The sequence below is a fragment of the Saimiri boliviensis genome, chromosome 16, assembly GCF_048565385.1.
Source record: "Saimiri boliviensis isolate mSaiBol1 chromosome 16, mSaiBol1.pri, whole genome shotgun sequence".
Classification (NCBI taxonomy): Eukaryota; Metazoa; Chordata; class Mammalia; order Primates; family Cebidae; genus Saimiri; species Saimiri boliviensis.
The window spans coordinates 44741378-44759859 of NC_133464.1; the positions used below are offsets into that span (position 1 = coordinate 44741378).

General features: G+C 32.1%; 1 protein-coding gene across 6 annotated transcripts in view; it reads left to right on the plus strand.

Moving 5' to 3' along the window:
* Positions 1-18482, plus strand: part of PCDH9 (protocadherin 9) — a 912415-nt gene that overhangs the window by 302260 nt on the left and 591673 nt on the right. For 2 of the 6 annotated variants that reach the window (XM_003927200.4, XM_003927202.4), the window contains exon 3: positions 15755-15856. The exons of 2 other annotated variants lie outside the window; for them this stretch is intronic. In XM_003927200.4, the coding sequence (XP_003927249.1) occupies positions 15755-15856 (102 nt within the window). The remainder of the gene's footprint in view (positions 1-15754; positions 15857-18482) is intronic. 2 more of the 6 variants (XM_074387637.1, XM_074387638.1) reach the window with 1 other exon arrangement.

Consider the following 18482-nt stretch of genomic DNA (forward strand, 5'->3'; position numbering starts at 1 on the left):
ATAAATATCAAATAGTGAGAAGATAAGATATCCAATAATACAGACTTGAGAAACACCATATGAAGGATGTTTCCAGTGGGAAAAGAACAGTAATGGATACTGAAATGAACAGACATGTTCAGGAGAGGAGAATTTAGCATTCTGGAAGAAAAAGGAATGATGGCTATCCAAGAGTAATTTTTGTGAAGTGTTAGCAAAGCTGAGTCATAACTGGGAATTAAGTAGGTTGAAAATAGAAGGTGAGAAATACTCCTTACAACGTGTATGATGAGAGAAATACGTGGAAAACAAAAGGTCGAAAGCTGAGTAAGAGTTCAATTAATCATGAGTAAATTTATTTTGCCATGATTAAAAGCTATCTTCATAAATCTTTTACAAAAGAAGTAATAGAGAGCTAAAATAAATAAATAAAAAGCAGAAGTTACAATTAAGCAACAAAGATCAAAAGAAGCAAAGAAGGACATTATATAATGATAAAAGGATCAATGCAACAACAAGAAGAGCTAAAGATCCTAAATATATACGCACCCAATACAGGAATATGCAGACATACAAGACTTATAAAGAGACTTAGACTCCCACATAATAATAGTGGGAGACTTCAACATTAATATTAGACAGATCAATGAGACAGAAAATTAACAACGATATTCAGGACTTGAACTCAGATCTGGAACAGATAAATGTAATTAACATTTATAGAACTCTCCACTTTAAATATACAAGATATACACTCTTATTAATACCACATCATACCAACTTAGAAGTTTAAAAGAAATCTTGGTTGGCTCCTTGTTTGCTATTCTCTTCCCTCATTTTCTTTCATGTCTCCATTATTAAGGACAATTATAGGCCTACCCATATTTAGACTGCATTCTAGCCCGGGCAATAAAGCAATACCCCCAACCTCTCTCCTTCTTCCTCTTTCTCTTTCTTCCTCTTCTTTATTCTTTTAAAAAAAAAAAAAAAAAAAAAAAAAAACAGATAGACAATCCCATAGTGAGTTTCTCAGTTCTCTGCAAGGAGTCGGGAGTAAAAAAAAAAAAAAAAGAAAAAAAAAGAAAGATAATTGAGAAGTTTTGTTTTTTGCTGAAACTTTTGTTATTAATTTTTCTTTTATTGCCTTTAGAAAAAAAAAAAAAGATTATCTGATTCAGTCCTTATAATAACCCTGCAACCCCTACCTCTTTTTGAGACAGGGTCTCGCTTTGTTGTCCAGGCTGTAGTGCACTGGTAGAGTCATAGTTCACTGCAGCCTCAACCTTCTGAGCTCAAGCAATCCTCACACCTCAGCCTTGCAAGCAGCTTGGACTACAGGCATGCCACCACATTTTGCCAATTTTTTAAATTTTAAGTAGAGACAAGTATTAATACTATGTTGCCCAGGCTGGTCTTGAATTCTTGAGCTCAATCAATCCTCCTGCCTCAGCCTTCCAAAGTCCTGGGATTACAGGAGTAAGCCACTGTGCTTGGCCAATGCAACCTCCATTTTATACTAAAACAGGAAGGTCCAGAAAGGTTGAGTAACTTGTCCAGAGTCACACAGCTGACATTTGAACTCAGGTCTCCCTGGCTCCCAGGAGAATCTGCTTTCCACTAGGGCTCCCACAGGAAAACAAAAAAACACAGTAGACTTGGTGACAGAAAACCTGATTTGACCCTTAGCTGAGCTAAGCTAACTGTGTAACTGTGGGCATATTCCTTAGCCCCTGTGATCCTCAGTTTCTTATCTGTAAAATGTCATAAAAGTAATCCATCTCACGGCGTGGTTGTGATGATCAAGGACTCTGAAAACATTAGAATGGTTTAATGTGAAGGATTAGCAGCAGCACATGGCAGCATTGTCCATCTTATATTAAAAATAAATAAATAAAGTTGTATTATTACTTAGATTTAAATGCATTTGATATGTTGGGAGTACTTAGCCTTATAATAATATAAAAATAGTGGGTCATCTATTTGATTTTTAAGTACATACTCTATTTCTCTCCCTTTTTTTTGCAAGAGGAAAAAATTAGGAAAAATTATTACTGCTGTGATTTTAAAAACTGTTTAATTGATAAATTAAGATACATTCATTTTATTTTTGCCTAAGTAATACTGAATTTGAAAGTTTCTTTCCCTTTTCTTGCTCTTACCATCAAAAAAGTAAGTGCTAACTTTCCTACCAGTTTAGAAAGGTAGTCTTAATAATGTATAATGTTACAATTATAAAAGTTAATGATAAAGACACTTCTGTTTATAAGAAGCAAAAATTCACTTATACTACCTAAATTAAAATAGAGATCTCATGGAAACCAAGGAGAAAAAAATCTAAAGTGGGGGGAAAACGAGTAAGGCAGTTTCTCTCTGTGCCTCTCTCTCCCTTTTTTCCTCTCCCCTCTCCCTTCTTCTCTATGTTCTACCTGTACATTACTGAAAACATCTGTTTACTTTAGACTGTATCTTTACAATGTGTATGTGGCTGCCGACGGATCCTTTTATACTCTAGCCCCTCAATATCAGTATCAATCACCAGTTGAAACCCTCTTCTTTTTCTCTTTGCTTAAATGTTCACAAAACCACTGGGGAGGAACAATCATCTTTAAACATAGCCATGCATAGTTCATGACACAGGTCAGTCAGCCCCAATTTTGCTTATCTGGGTGTCTGGGCCACACCATTTTCCTAATGGACCAGTTCTGCACTGGAGAAGGAATGAGAGAAAGGTGATTATGTCCTGTATTTAAGGACGTCTCTTCAGGGGAATTGGGTGTAGCAGAGTGAGCTGTCCTTAATAGTTTATCATACACATGATGTTAAAGTGAAAACATGACACCCTAAACTTATAGAACTGTTTATATAAATAAGGAGAATTATTACTCTGAAGCATTTTAGTAAGGGAATATTCATGTATCTCTTTTATCTTTTAGTAGATTTAAAAGAAAACTTATGGCAGATTCTGTCTTGCATATGTTCTATTTGTATCAGATTCTCACACCAAGTATTTGTCACTTCTTTTCCATAAACTTATCTTACACTGAATCACTGAATAGCTATCATAAAAACAAATAAAATGTCAACACATTTATTTGAACAGAGTCCTCTTGAGATAATGTCTGAATTTTCATCAAGACTGTAGTGATTAGTGTTTCTGATTATGATAATCAAATAACTCATTAGTGGTTAAGTTTCAAAAAGGATTTGAAATATAAAATGTTTCTAGAATGTGGTGAGTCATTTGGCTTAGGCTTCTCAAAGAAGGGAAAAATGGAAAGGACAATTTTAGCCCTTAATATCCAGCATCAGTAAAATATATGTAAGGCCAAGTGTGTACCAATTTTACAAGTGGCATATTCTCAAAGGCCCAGTTTCATGGCAGGTCATTTAAAAATGTATGCTCATTTATACACAAAGAATAAATGAGCAAAAGTTGTTGCTTTGTGTAACTTGAAATCAACATAAAGCATCAAATGAGTAGAAAAAGGTTTCAACAGTGAAGTGTGTTTTATTAGCTGATGTTCAATGTATGAATAGGCAATTGAAATAAGTGAAAATAGGGAAGGACTATTTTATAAGAAAACTTCATTTGCAAGTAGTTTCAGTTTAATGAGCAGCAGAAAATAAGGTTTTGTTATCTGTTGTATGTACTTTCTATTGCTTAAAAGTTTGTAAATATTTGCTGAATGCACACTTTATTAGGTGTATGTGTGCATATGGGTTTTCCTTCCTTAGTTAAGCTTCCCTTATTGTGTTTAGCTCTTTATTTTAATAAGATGATAAACAAATTTCTCTACTTCTTCATGCTCTACAGACGTCACTAGGAAACAGGAATGGAAATCATATTCTGTAATTTAAAAAAGATATGTACAATAGCATTAGCTTAAAAACACAAAGTACAGGTTGGTCAAGTTCAGTCAAGCCTTGATCATAATCAACCATTAACACAACTGCATATACAGTTCTTACACTCAAACTTATATTTTGATACCTTTTATCAGAATATTTGATATTAAACCCATCAGATCCTCCTTTTTAGCTGATATTTTAGAATATCCAATTAGCCCTTTTGATCTCACAGATTCTGAACAGATATTTTGACCTAAATGAGAGGTGTGTTTTATGAATCCATTTGAATATTGGGTTAAGCAGATAGTTTTTTTTTTTTTTTTTTTTTTTTCAGATTTTGTTAAAAGTATCATCCAGGGAGTTTTTTTTTTCTCCCTATTAATGGCCATATGAATTGAATGAGATAGTGGTCTAAATCTAGTCTACTTTTATTTGTTATTAGCCTTTTGCATAGCACAGGTCTGAGTGACTTGTGAGAAATATTGAGCAGAGGTAGAAGGTCCTTTTAAAAGGATGTCAACATATAATTTAAAATACAGGATTGAGAATATATCTAAATCTGCCTTTGCTTCAATTATCTTAAAAGGAATTCCGATAATTTTTACCCTATGTCATCTAAATAAAATAAAATACATTATTCATTGATCTCTGAATATTTCATCTCAGATAAGTTAGTCTTTATGCTTTCATTCTCTCATCTATACTAGAGGTGAGAAAAAAAAATCTGTAAAGTCCCTTTCAACTCTAATATTCCATGAGTCTACCAGATATTGAAGTCACCCAAAGGGAAAGAAATTGCTACAAATTCTTACTTGCAAGCACAATTTTCAAGACCTGTTTCCAAGCTCAGAGTTTCTGTGCCACGGAGGGGAAAGAGAAAAAGACCTAATAGAACTTAAAAAGAGCTAGGGCTAAAAGAAAGGCAAAGAGGGATTCAGAGCTACTGAGCTCAGTGTCAGGAGGATGAATCATATTTACACTGATTTCCTGTTTTTTTTCATGTTGAGTTTCTAAGGAAGCCAGCTACCTTATGCTGCTGCTTTCTTCTATTTTGTTGCACACACATAAACACCCCACAAACTCCTACTCTTTATAAGCTGAATAAAGTTATGTATATATGTTTTACATAATCTATAGCTATTTGGGTGATTGCAAAATATTCTGGATTGTAGGATTACTTTAAACAGCATCTTACCATAGTGATATAAGAACACCAACATAAATTAGTGTTCATGGTCTCATTTTCTGTTTATCTTAGGTCTCCTGGTAATCAAATGATAAGAAGAAAATACTGTGCCAGTAGTCTAGCAACGTGTTTTCTTTTACTTCATTGAAGGGAAGTGAAAAAGTTCACTTGGTCTTATTAGATCCTTATCATGTAAAGTTGAATAAAAATCTTTCATAAAAGAGCTTAGAATTGTAACAATGCTAATACAAACATGCTAATAAAAGGCATGATTATAAATAATCACAGTTTATATATTGCTTTTCCTAAGTTTATTAGAATAATATATATATTGCTTTTCCAAAATTATTTTCCTGAATTATTATTTTCAGTTTGAAGTGGATTGCTATTATCAGTATCATTAATATTAACATAAATGTTTTATAAAATGTTCTCTATATATTGTTTAATCATGTTTAAATATTGCCCCTCACTTCCATATCACAGAAAACTACTATGAACTTAAATAATAATCCTTACTTGAAATAAATGTATTTGTTTTAATATCATTTTAAGACAAAAATACGTTGTTCTACAACAAAGAGATATCATTCTGTATTCTTCTGAAGAACACTGGAGAAAACACATGGACACACACACACACACATTTTAGAATACCACTATCTATTGTTTTCAAATTTTATTCTTCTTTTACCACCATCTTTAATTTTCTAAAATGATACGTATGTTGCTGAATATATATGTGGGATACAGCATTGATCAAAATGAACTTTTATATACTATCAACTCTTTGAAGACAAAATTATTTCTTATTTGTATTTTAAACAAAGTTAAAAAGTATTTGAATGAATGAATGCATGTATGCCTCTATTTGAGAGATCTTCATAAATGTTACATCATTTAATGTGCTTTTCGAGTAGAGTAGAGAGTCATAGTATTTTCTCATTTTCTTCTTAAAAAATGAAATGTGTTTCTTAGTTATGTTTCATATTTATTAATATACATTTTCAAAGTAGGTTTTTGTATAGTTTCTGTAATCTCTTTTGGTTTCTTTACATCCTCTTTTTGTTAGGAAAACAATTTTACAAGGATAAATCAGAAAAGTGTTAGTATTCCAGAGAGTCTTCTAAGTGTTACAGTCTGTGACCTGAGGATTAAAAGATAAACAGTAAAGTAGTTTTGCTGAAGTTATATTAGTTTGAAGCTTGGAGACAAAGGAAGTAATTCAAAAGACAGACTCTATTAACAGTGACTACATCTACAGACATTTCCTTGTTTGCTAAAGTATATTCCTTCAGGGATTCTTTGCCCAGACCTATAAGAAGACACATTTTTAAGACCTTGAAAATAAGCATGTTTCTCACATACTTTGGTTTTGTTCTTTAAAATATATAGAACTTTCATTTTAAAAATAGATTTAAAAAACCACTCTGGCCTTTTAAGCATTCACAGCTAGTTAGGTTTCAGGCTTGTTGAAGAGTTCCCATCCAACATCATCGTAATTAGTTTCTTTAATTTGGCCTGATTTATTCTAAACTATTCCAAAAGGTATTCGAAGCATGAATTCTTTTTCTGGAAAGAAAGTGGAGGTACAGCCAACAAACATCAGACCTTCAGACCTTTGATTTGTTTTTCTCTTTGTGAATTATAAAACATATATGGAAATGAGAATTAAAAATAATAATTTAGTTTTAATAGAGTAACATATTTTCAAAGATATCAGTGAGATAGACAAATGTATATTATAACTAAAGCCATGGTAAAGTTTCATCTTTCATACATTTCCTTTAACAACTAATCATTTAGATCAACTAATCATTTATTTACAGCATTTTATAAAAGTCTGACAAGCAAATTAAAATCTACCTTAAGTTTTGAGGTGACACATCTAATAATATCTTACATTTTCAGCTTGGATAAGCAGAAGAGATCCTTTGGTCTAAACTTATGTTACAGAGAAGGCCACTATGGCAGTGAAACTAAGTCAGATGATGGTAGAGCTGAGGTTCAAGCCCAATACCCTACACACAGTCGGTGGCACATTTCCAGGGTATTCTGGAATATCCTTTTTGCTCTGAATCCGCAATTAAAAAGTGAGACATTTTTACTCACATTTAGATACTGTACAAGTTGCATAAATGAATTTAAAATCAGAGCATGAAACACTCCACTTTCAAAAACGCAATGTGAAATGATGTACTCAGAGTGTGGGGTTTGTTTGTTTGTTTTTGGTGTACTATATAAAAACGAAAGCTTATACACTCTCTCTGTCTCTTTCCCCTCGCATTATCTCTTGATATATACTCTTACAAATATAAATTCAAGCTTCAGGGTTGGTTTTACAAAGTTTTACACAGTAAGAGACACATAGTAAACCAGTGAACTTTTTAAAGAATTTGCCTTGAAAACACAATATTCAAATAATTGACACAGCTTTGAATTTTAAACTCACTTTAAAGCACGCCGGATTTGAATCTCTGAATTTATTACCTGATTTCACTGGCTGAAGGTTGACTTTCAGACTGTTTCTAAAAACTGGCATGGAGATAGCCAAGGCTAACATTATGTTAAAGGTTTATTTTGGTCAAACAGCTTTCATGATGTAAAGAAACATAACCACATTACTAGAAATTATATTCAATTTAGACTTTTAAAACTCTTCTAACCATAGAAATTTCAAAAAGTAGTTATGCTTCTTAGTGAGAAATATTTTGCTCTAAATTCCAGGATGCATTTATGCTAGGTATTATATATATTAACTTAGTAATGTATATGGTTTATTTATAGCACTTTAATAAATTTATAAGTAAATATTTGTATTATATAATGTATAATTTATTTAAATATTTTAAAATGAAATATTTTATAAAAATATAAGTACTTGATTTTTTAAATAAATATTCCATGAATACGAGTGTATGCAATCACTTACAGGAACAAGATAATCACCTACATAAAACATGTGTTCAGAAGCATGGTCTGTGTGTTTGTGTTTGTGTGTGCATACTTATGATTGTAATTCACAAATGGCCACCTTTGTATAGAAGGAAAATATTTTCTGACTGGAGAACCCATCACTCTATCTCTGGGTTCATCTGCATCTTAGGCTTATATATGTGGTTAATGGAACATGCTATAAACTAATATTGTTGTTTTCAACAAGTTAGTTTCAGTATGTATTTGGCAGTATTTCAGAATTCCTTGAAAGTTTAAAAAAGGTATTGACTGTGTATTTTGAAACACTAATTACCTAGAGAGAAAATGAAATGCAACAGTGGAATCAGCAAAGGCAATTGATTACTTTTCTGTCCCCAAAATCTTTGAATTTAATCCAGAATTTGTTCCCCCTCAAATTGCTAGCGAACACTTTTAAAACAGGAACTCTCCCATTATATTTGAAATTTCATAAATGTTTAGTCAATCTACTTTTATCTGTGTTGCAGAAATTTCCATTTTAGTTTTTTTCAAGGTATAAATACAGTTAAATAAAATCATATAGGGAAAATCCCAGGGATTTTGTCACAGTTAATAATGAAATAAATGGAAATGAACTGCAAAACAATTGTCTTAAATATAATACTGATTAACCCTGGCACCCAAAAATGTCTGTTGTTGTATTTCATTGAATATGTTTGAACAGAAGTATTTAGCATTTCCTTTCAAGGGTCTGAGAAGTTCCAAAGTCCTGCATTGCTTGCATCCACTTATTTAAAATACAGAATTAAGTTGCAATGTGAAAAGCTGGCTAATAGAGCTTTGCTCAAGCAATATATCCTGTAATCCTGTAATTTAAAACCTTTCAATGCATTATTGCTCTTGTGAAATGGCTTTACAGCCAGGTAATAATACGAGGAGGGGACCAATGGAAAAATTGTAAAGTAGATCATTAGTGTTTAGAGTGTACTTTCTAAGGAAATTTTATTTCAATGCATGCTCGTAGCAACTGGGTCAAAAGAGTTACATAAAATTCTCATATAACATCCATGAACCATTTAAAGAAAAAGTGACATAATGGGCACAGAAGCAGCTACGATTTGTGATACTCATAAAAGTGATTTGGTTTTGTTTCTCCTTAGTTAGTAATGACTTGAAATTGTATCCAGTTTATCTCTATTAAGTTAGAGTGGATAGAAGTATAGTAATTACTTATGAAGGAATTTATAGCAAGATGTAGGAAAATATATGGTCTTATGCCTGTCTTTATTTATTCATTTAGCAGAATTGTGTTCACACCCCCATGCCCAGTACCCTAGCACATCTGCCTTGAAAATTCTTTGGCACATTTAATGGTCAGTTCTGTTACTGCACATTTCGAGGGAATCTGCTGAATAAGTTTGACATAGAGTTCTATTGCTTAATTCTTGATTGCCTTACCAAAAATTCTGTAAGAATACAAAAAACTATTTTTGCCTTTCTTTCCACTTTCATTAAAAAGTTTGCTGAGAAGAGGAGAATAAATTCAGCCTAGTGGAGCCTTCTCCAAAACTAAATGATTATTTATTTTTGGAATATAACTCTTATCTCTATCTTCTCTATTTCTGCATTTGTCAAAAGTTTCTTAAGAAAAGCCTTGAAAGTCACACATAGACAGAAACTCAATGGAACACAGATTCTCAGGAAATGGACAATGCACAGAGTTTCTAAAACTTTATAGTAACCAAGATATTTATGGCAAAAGATTGCTCTGAAATACCACTTATGCAACAAAATGCTGGGATAAAGCTATTTTTTGGTTACGGTACATGACACTGACACATTTTATTAAATTGTTAGAATTGTTTGAAAAATGTCAGCCAGCCTGTGATAGAGACCATTAAATCTTGGAAGAGCATATAAAAGGATAATTTCTAAACAAACAAAAAAACCATGTTTTATCTGGTTCTTCAGCTTAACTCACTTACTGAATTACTTCAGACTTTAACATCTTTAGCTTTTTTTCCCCCAATCTTCTTTTTAGTTAGATCTGTTAAGATTTTTTAAAACATAAAGCATCTTTGTATCTTAGCTGTTTTGGAACACACTGGCTCCTTTTATTGTACCATAAGGTAGTGAACTGAGGTAAATATTATACAAACACTTTACAAGTGACCCACTTGCAACAACTAACTGCACAATAAGAAATATGTCTTATCTATTAATTTCACTTGATCACTTACAACTATAATTGAAGGCAGCCAACTGGTCTATTTAATGGCCTGTGCCAGAAGACTATATAAAATCAGCTTTTGTTTTCTCATAAACCCCACATGCAACAGTCAGCTTCTCACTGTTCATTGAGCAGTAGTCACTACTTCCATCTGGCTAGTCTCTCTGCAAACCTGGTTAAAAAATGAAATCGCTTGTTGGAACAATGGGGAAAGCAAGTGCTTTTGAGCGAGAAGAGAGGACATTTCCAACCTTTGAGACATCAAGAAGGAGGAACAAAAGGTGTCTCTAGTTGGAAAGATCTGGAATGGGAGTTGTGAGAAGGATAGAAGAGGATTTACATAGAGGAATTGATGAGGGTTATCTGTAGGGTCAAGAGAGTATTGAAGGGATGTCAGTCAACTTGCAGTGGGGTTGAAGGAGGTCTGCTGCCCTAGAAGAACTGGAAAGGTGAACTTTGCAAAATTCAGTGGGTAGAAACATGTGTCAGAGTCCCGAAGTTGAACATGAGCTTATTTGTTTATCTATGCAGTGTATAAATTAAAGTTTACCTACTTAGTTAATATATTACTCTGACAAAGTTACTCCTTGTCATGAACTGCCAAGGGTTAAATTGGAGGAAAAAAGCATGGTAACTAAGCCAAATGCCTTGTTTAATGTTTCTAATATGGGTACTTTCAAACTATGATACCTGTGTACCTTTCTTTTGCGATACCATTTTGCATACAAATTGTAGGTCTTGAGACTGTTAATTTTGGAATAAATGTGTCTATTGGAAACAAAATAAAGGGTAAAAATAAATAATCATTTTTAGAATTAAAAGCCAAAACCAACTAGGTAGATACAAATCATTGTACATTATTTGACAGCAATACAAACAGTTAAATGATTCCAGAGAGAGGACATGAGAAGAAAGCAAGCCATGAGTATGTAGTGTCCTAGAAAGCCAGTACATAATGAAACAAGAAGAGGTAGTGATCGGTTGTGTTATATTAGATGAGAACTGAGAATTTCCATTTGAATCAGTTTGTGAAAAACATAGGTGATTGTAGTAGGGCAATTTCAGTAGAATGGATGTGCTTGAAACCTAATACATGTGGATCTCTAAAGAAATGGATAGAGAGATGTCGAAGACACCAAGTTTAGACAATTATTCAAAGTAGATTCTTTTCTGCAAATATGAATTTCTTTGGAATTATTAAACACATGTTCTGTTTTAGAATTCTTTATGAAAAGAATTCTTTGTTTATTAAAATGGGAAGGAATAACATATTCAGTGGGAGTTTTAAAATAAATAGTGGTGTTATTTAATGAAACCTATAGCACAAAAGTACAAGACAATGCATCTATAAGGATTGCAAAACTTTTATGAAAGTGCTATTGACTTTTAGTAAACAACTCAATTTTGTAAGAAGGTAGAAATAGTAATAGAATAATTTTACACATTGCTGCATTACAGTTGGGTGGAAAATATAAAGCACCTCCTTTTTAGCAAAGGAAACAGCTGTGTTTTTCATAAAAAGATCTTTCATAAAACTTTCGTTGTTTTTGCTACTGTTGATTATTTTTTTCTTTTTATGGCTAGAAGTGCTTTTTTGAACATTTGTATCAAAAATGAAAGAGTAAAAATACCTGATTATGTGAAAACTTTGAACATGTATTTCTATAGGCAGTGAATGATAATTTCCCAGGAACTACAATGGATGTTTTGGAGAGGCAAGATTTATTCACATATTACAATATAGACGTATAATCATAGGTGATGGAAAATAACAAACTGGTTTTAAAGTGTAAAACAAATATACTTTCAGTGATTTTCATTTACTATGATTATTGTTATTGAGCTCTAGACCTCTCAAGTTTGATTTGTACCCCGATGTAAATCTGATTTAGCAAATTCATCTTATCCATAATTCAATATGCAGTCATTCATATTAAATTTGGCAAACAGTAAAATTCTTTGGTGGGATGAATCTTGAAACTTCTTTTTATTTTGAGACAGTCTCTTTTTGTTGCCCAGGCTGGAGTGCAGTAATGCACTCTTGACTTACCACAACCTCCACCTCCCAAGTTCAAGAGATTCTCATGCCTCAGCCTCCCAAGTAGCTGGGATTGCAGGTGTGCACTACCACATCCAGCTAATTTTTATGTTTTTAGCAGATGAGGTTTTGCCATATTGGCCAGACTGGTCTTGATCTCTTGACCTCAGTTGATCCACTGGCCTTGGCTTCCCAAAGTGCTGGAATTACAGGTGTGAGCCACTGTGCCTGGCCAAGACTTTTGAAATAAATCTTTTTTTAGAAAATGCTACAACTCTCCTGGAAGCAGAAATTTGTTAGGAAGGATTCATAGTGATTAAATTTTTCCTGTAAGAATTTTTTTTTCTTAAAGGTTTGGCTATTTATAATAGTTAATCTAAAAATATTGTTTACAGTGCTACTTTTTTCTTTTATTTTGCTGTGAATTGTATATTTGTAATTTGTAGAGGAAATTTACATCATAAGATTCAATTTTTAAAAGTAAGGAAATAACAGTAAGTTAAAATTTTCCCTTTGATGCCACTCACTGTTCCAAAAACAGGAACTGCTCCAGAATTAAACACAGGAGAGACATAGGGGTGAGATCTTTTAGGGATGGACTTAACTGGGCATCACAATGATATTGCTAATGTACTTACTTTTTTATGTGGCATATTTCCTTGGAAAAGTTGGAAGAAAAGGAATGGTCTTTAAAGCTCACTCTTGGCACTGCCACTGTTTACAAAGCACCTATCCACTGGGTGTTTGGCCCTTACATTAAGTCCAATTCTATAACTTTTCATTACTATTTGTACTATTGAATTTAATGCACTGATAGCTTCTATTTCTTCTGAAATAAATCCTCACATTTTTTCATGTTTGAACTGTCAAATTACTCATGGCTCATGAGAATTCACGTCTTCTTGCCTTTGCATATGCAGTTTCTTCTGTCTCAAATGTGTGCTACCATGATTCCCTCATCAGTCCATCTCTTGAGACTCTCTATTCATGTATCAAACCTGGGAGTCTATTTATGTCTTCTCTGTCCTTTAGCAGTCTACATACATTTTCAGATGGCATGTTCATATATCATGGTGGTTATTTGTTTTTATGTATTGTTTTAGGGCCAGAGTGAGAGTATTACAGATATTAAATGCCATATCTTGATAATCCAGTACAATCCTGACACATAACATGCACTCAGTAAATGTCTGATTATCAAACAAAAAGAAGAAGAGAATAAGTGAATGAATGAATAACAGATGAACCCATTAAGGGAGATATGGCACAGTAGAAATTGCCCAAAATAGAGGGAACACTGGTCCTGCTTTTACAGGGCAAATCCTTGAGCAAATGGCACTGAACATATATGAACCAATCTGTAAAAGGATTGATTAAATTTTATACCAGTCTATGGGGGTTCCTTGTAGATACATAAGTTCTTATATTTAAAGCATAAAGTATTTACAAATATAGGATTTTTTTTCAGGTTCAGACACATTCATAATATATGGGGGAGAAAAACCCAATATATGATGGGTTACATTTTAAAAAGAAAGAAAAAATTCTATGGAGGAAGACATCAGATTGAAATAGGAATGAGGCCAAAATTTACTGTAGTTTCCTGAGGGCTAGACAAGGAAGTTTCAACCTTAACCCAAGGATTCAAAACTCTGGCTGCACATTAGAATTTCCTGAAAATGTTTATGTCTGAGCTTCAATTTAACTGATATGAGGTGGGGCTTAGTCATTGACATTTTTAGAAAGCTCCCTAGGTGATTCTAACATGCAGTCAGGGTAAGACTCACTGCTGGGCCAGAGAAAATTAGGAAATGTTTCTTAGGAGAAAAACTGTTTAATACATTAAATCTTTTAAAGTGATTAATCAACATGAATAGCTATGTGGAGAGGCTAGGGATAGGAATTGAATGATTAAAATGTCTACAAACATCACAGATGAAAATAACTGTTTTAAGGTCTGTGCTCTTTTTTTGGTTTGTTTGTTTGTTTGTTTTTGAATGCCAAAAAGCTGCTATGGAGAGGAAAGCCCTTTGTAGTTAACAGTGAAACTTAGGAACATTCGAATAATTTACATTCTTAGGTAGCATTTTACAAATTACACATAAAATTTACTTAGGTTGCAAATACAGGTTAAAATGGCGATCACCATTTGTTGAATGACCCATGAAGAGTTCCTAGAGGAGCAAAGTTTTAAATAGGGTTAAAATTAAATTGTAGAGAGAACAGATGTAAAATAGTATTTTCATCCAAAAAGGCTTATAGTAATAGGTATATGGATTTAAAGTCATGCCTTCTTAGTTGCCACATAGCTATTCATTTTAAACAAATAGAAATAAATGAGATAATTGATATCTTCAAAATGTAATGCCAGCACTTAAACATATACTTAAATATATAAAATGGTGGTTTTGAAAAGCATGTAGAGTGGACACAATATATTAAAACTCTAAAACACATTTGCTTTTAAAAATGTCTAACAGTAATTTTCTAACAGATTTTTGAGATAATGAAAGTAACATTTCACGGATGAATAGGAAATGGCATACTAGTTTTGAAAAGAATATTCTCTTTGCTCCTAATGTCATGAAATCTATGCATATATTATAGTTTTGTTTAAGAAGAAAGGGTATATATCAATGAGGAATGTTTACTGGAGACACAACAATGACTTTTTATCAAAGTAGAAACCCTAACACCTAAAATGTTATGTTTAATAACTGGCCAAGCAGCAATACTTATAAATATTCCTTCCTTTGAATCTAAGATTTAGAAAAGAAGTAAGGAAACAGGAAGTGGAAAATGTCTTATTTTCACATGGAAAACTTGTGTGAGGAATATTGAAAATTGTCTTTTTAATATTTTCAGAGAAAAAGGCAAGCCATAATGTAGTATCTCATGTTCTGTAATTCATATCAATTTCCAGGTAAATTATTTTGGCTAGCTTTTTTTTTTAAAAAAATGCTTTCTATTTAGTATAGAAAGAATTCAACTAGTATTTTAAGACACTAAACTTTTGTTTTTTTCAGTTTTTTCTATTTCAAATGTGTCACTTATAAAGGCAGTTCATGTAGTAGATAAGGATGTGGGGAATGGTTCCAGAAAGGCTAGGCAACAGCATAACTTTGTGGGGGGAGGAATTGTGCTTCAGTCTCTTCTTCCATAAGTGGAGATAGTTAATAACTATATCACAGGTTAGTATGTGTATACTAAATATCAAAAACTTAAATAATATCGCACCCAAATATCACCATGTAAGTTTTAGCTACTGAAATCATAAATGTAATAAATAAATATTGCCTAAAAAAGGTAAAAATAAAATTACTAAATCTTATACTTCCTTAGTTTTAGTAAAAGCATTTCAACAATTGGTTTATCCTGGGACAATTAAAAAAATCTTTGTGATAAAGACTCAATCTTAATGCATGTGTCTCTGGGTATAAACTCTTGTTAGCTCAAATGATATTCCTTTATAAGGCTCATAGCAAACAGCCATGTCTCTCAATGGACACTCTAAATGTGGAGTAGTTTGTCACAATTATTTGGTAATCTCTTTCAGTGTAACTCACACAGCAAAAGTGACAATATTCCTGTCACTCCTCAGAAATGTCCCAGCTCCGCGGGTTTCCACATTCAAGAGAATGAAGAAAGCCATTACGAGGTATGCCATATATCTATAGAGACCATATTACTACTGAGCAATTTTCATTTTCCTCGTGATTATAAATGCTCTATCTTAACTAATATTATAATTTTCTTTGCCCACCTCTTCTGTGGTCACGTTTTTATACTAATGCTTTTGAAAATAATTCTAAGTAAATAATTTTAGAACAAAATTCCAGCAATATATATTTTTTTCTGTTGGGTAATGGTCCAACTCTTAAATATAATGTTTGTAACATTGAATAAACAGTGTTGATTTTTACCTATTTTTAAAGAAAGTAATGAGCAACTTTCTTTTAAAGCGAGATGTTCTGGATTGATTCGTGTTTATTAATTGAACTAAAAGAAAGGCACATCTATTTTGAAAGATTGATTTGATTCATCTCTCCTAGTCAGGAAAAATATAAAAAGACATTGCTGCTGAATATGAACCAGTTAAATTTCAATTTTAATGAAGCATTTCCTTTTTTATTACTTTTTCTCAGTTTGATCTTTTATTTCCCTGTATTTTTGAACTTAAAAGCCATTACTTTCTTTTTTCAAAAAAAGTTAGTTCATCCACATTAAAAGATAGAAGATCCATAGCTGTTTTCTTCTTTTTCTTTTATGTTGGAAGGGCTATTCTAGTGTCAATTATTTCACTATGGCTGAGTATAGAAATCTATTATCTTTCATGCAGTTTTTTAAAATAATGGTAAAAAACACATAACACGGAATTTACTATCTGAGCCATTTTTAAGTGTAGAATTCAGTCGTGTTAAGTATGTTTACATTGTTGTGAAATGGAAGATTTTCATTTTTAAAGAATTATGTTTAATAGTTAACTATTATTAAAACATATATTTGGTTTCACCCATATTTTACAGCTGTAACATACAGATTGTAGAGAGGTAATATATGCATATGTGTATGTGTTTGTGCCTGTGTGTGTATTCTGTTTTCTTACAGAGCGTAGGTCCCCTCCATTCCCTTAAAACCTCCTAATCATTATTAGTAACAACATTTTTGCCATAATTACTGCTTTTGCCATCTAAAGGAATCTATCATCTTCAAAAACCCAATGGTAATGTACATTCAAGAAACTACTTTGATTAACAGAAACTTAATCTAGAAAGCAACTTCTTTTTGGATAAACAGTTAATTGAGGTTGAAAGAGGATTGAGTAATATTTTGGACAACTCTATCCCCTAATTCTCCTTCACATATTTTTCTTCTATTTCTTTGTGTGATTTAAATACTTAGAAAACGTATTTCTGAACTTTAGCATATATGCTTTTTTATATTTTTCTTTTTCTTTTATCCGAAGTCTAAATCACTTGAACATTGAGAGAAGAACCATGGTTGTTTAATCCTTTAATATTTCATCTTCACTGTGTATGTTTCAACCATCTAAGATAATAAAATTTTTCCCATTAGTCACCAACAATAATATAATAGTTCTAATTAGATGGCAGAGAAAAACATTTTTTTCATAAGTAAAGGTTAATATAAATAGTACAAAACCCTACCCAGGATGGTGTGGAAGTCGTTAAGATCCAAGTGGATTTCAGATTTCTAAGAATTATATTTATTTTTATAACATTTTATGTTTGTGTTTATTGACTTAACCGTACTCCTCAGAAACCATATTCCTCAGAAAATCCCTGTGATTACCAAAGGTGGTGAGATGGTGAGATGGTTTATTGAAGATTTCTTTACTTTTTGTAGAGAATTTAAATGAGACATAATTCAAATAATATTCTATAAATCATATTTTTTCTCCCTTAGATATTTTATAAGGTCCAAAGCATAAGAACATAGCTTGTACAGGATTTGACTAAAGGTCTAGGGAATTCGAAGAAAAAAAGTGACATCTAAAGTTATTATGTTTATTTATATTACTAGTCGATTTGTCAAAGAACATGAAAGTGTATCTACTATGCTTTATTTATGCACAAAGAAGACAAAATATTTTTACAAATCTTTCATATCCCACAGATTCTCATTTAACCATCAGGTTCCAGGCCCATTTTGTCTGAATGATTTTGAACTAGGTCATCTGTAAGGCCATATCCATCCCTGATGATCTGTGATACTAAATAATGATGATGAAAATGACAACTTATACTTATTTAACAGCATAGTTTTCTACAGTTAAATATCTTTCTCCGTTAAATAGTACCTTGTACTCTGTGCTAGAGACTGTTTCAAGAACTTTATATGTATGTTCTCCCATCATTCACTTTTTGACCTTGGTTAATTTAAACTGGTTTTGATCATAGTACATTTAATTTCTTTAATATGCATTTTTAAATTAAATTCAGAGAGAGAATATCTGAAATTTCTTATAAAATAAAATTTGAAGAAAAGAGATAAGTGATGCCATCTTCATAGTTTTTTAAAGCATTCTAAGAGACAAGGTTTCTGTATAAATACTTAGGATCTGTAGACCAATAATAAAATGGGTAGTTTTAGTAACCACTTTTTTAAAGGTTATCAATCTGGTGTTAATTATTCTTCAAAATTAACAATGAAAGTTGATTATGACCTATTAAGTTTTCATCTTCCATGTTGTTTTTCATTATATTGAACTATGTACTGAGCCTGGTAAGTGCAGGTATTTTCCAAATTCTTATTTTCTCACA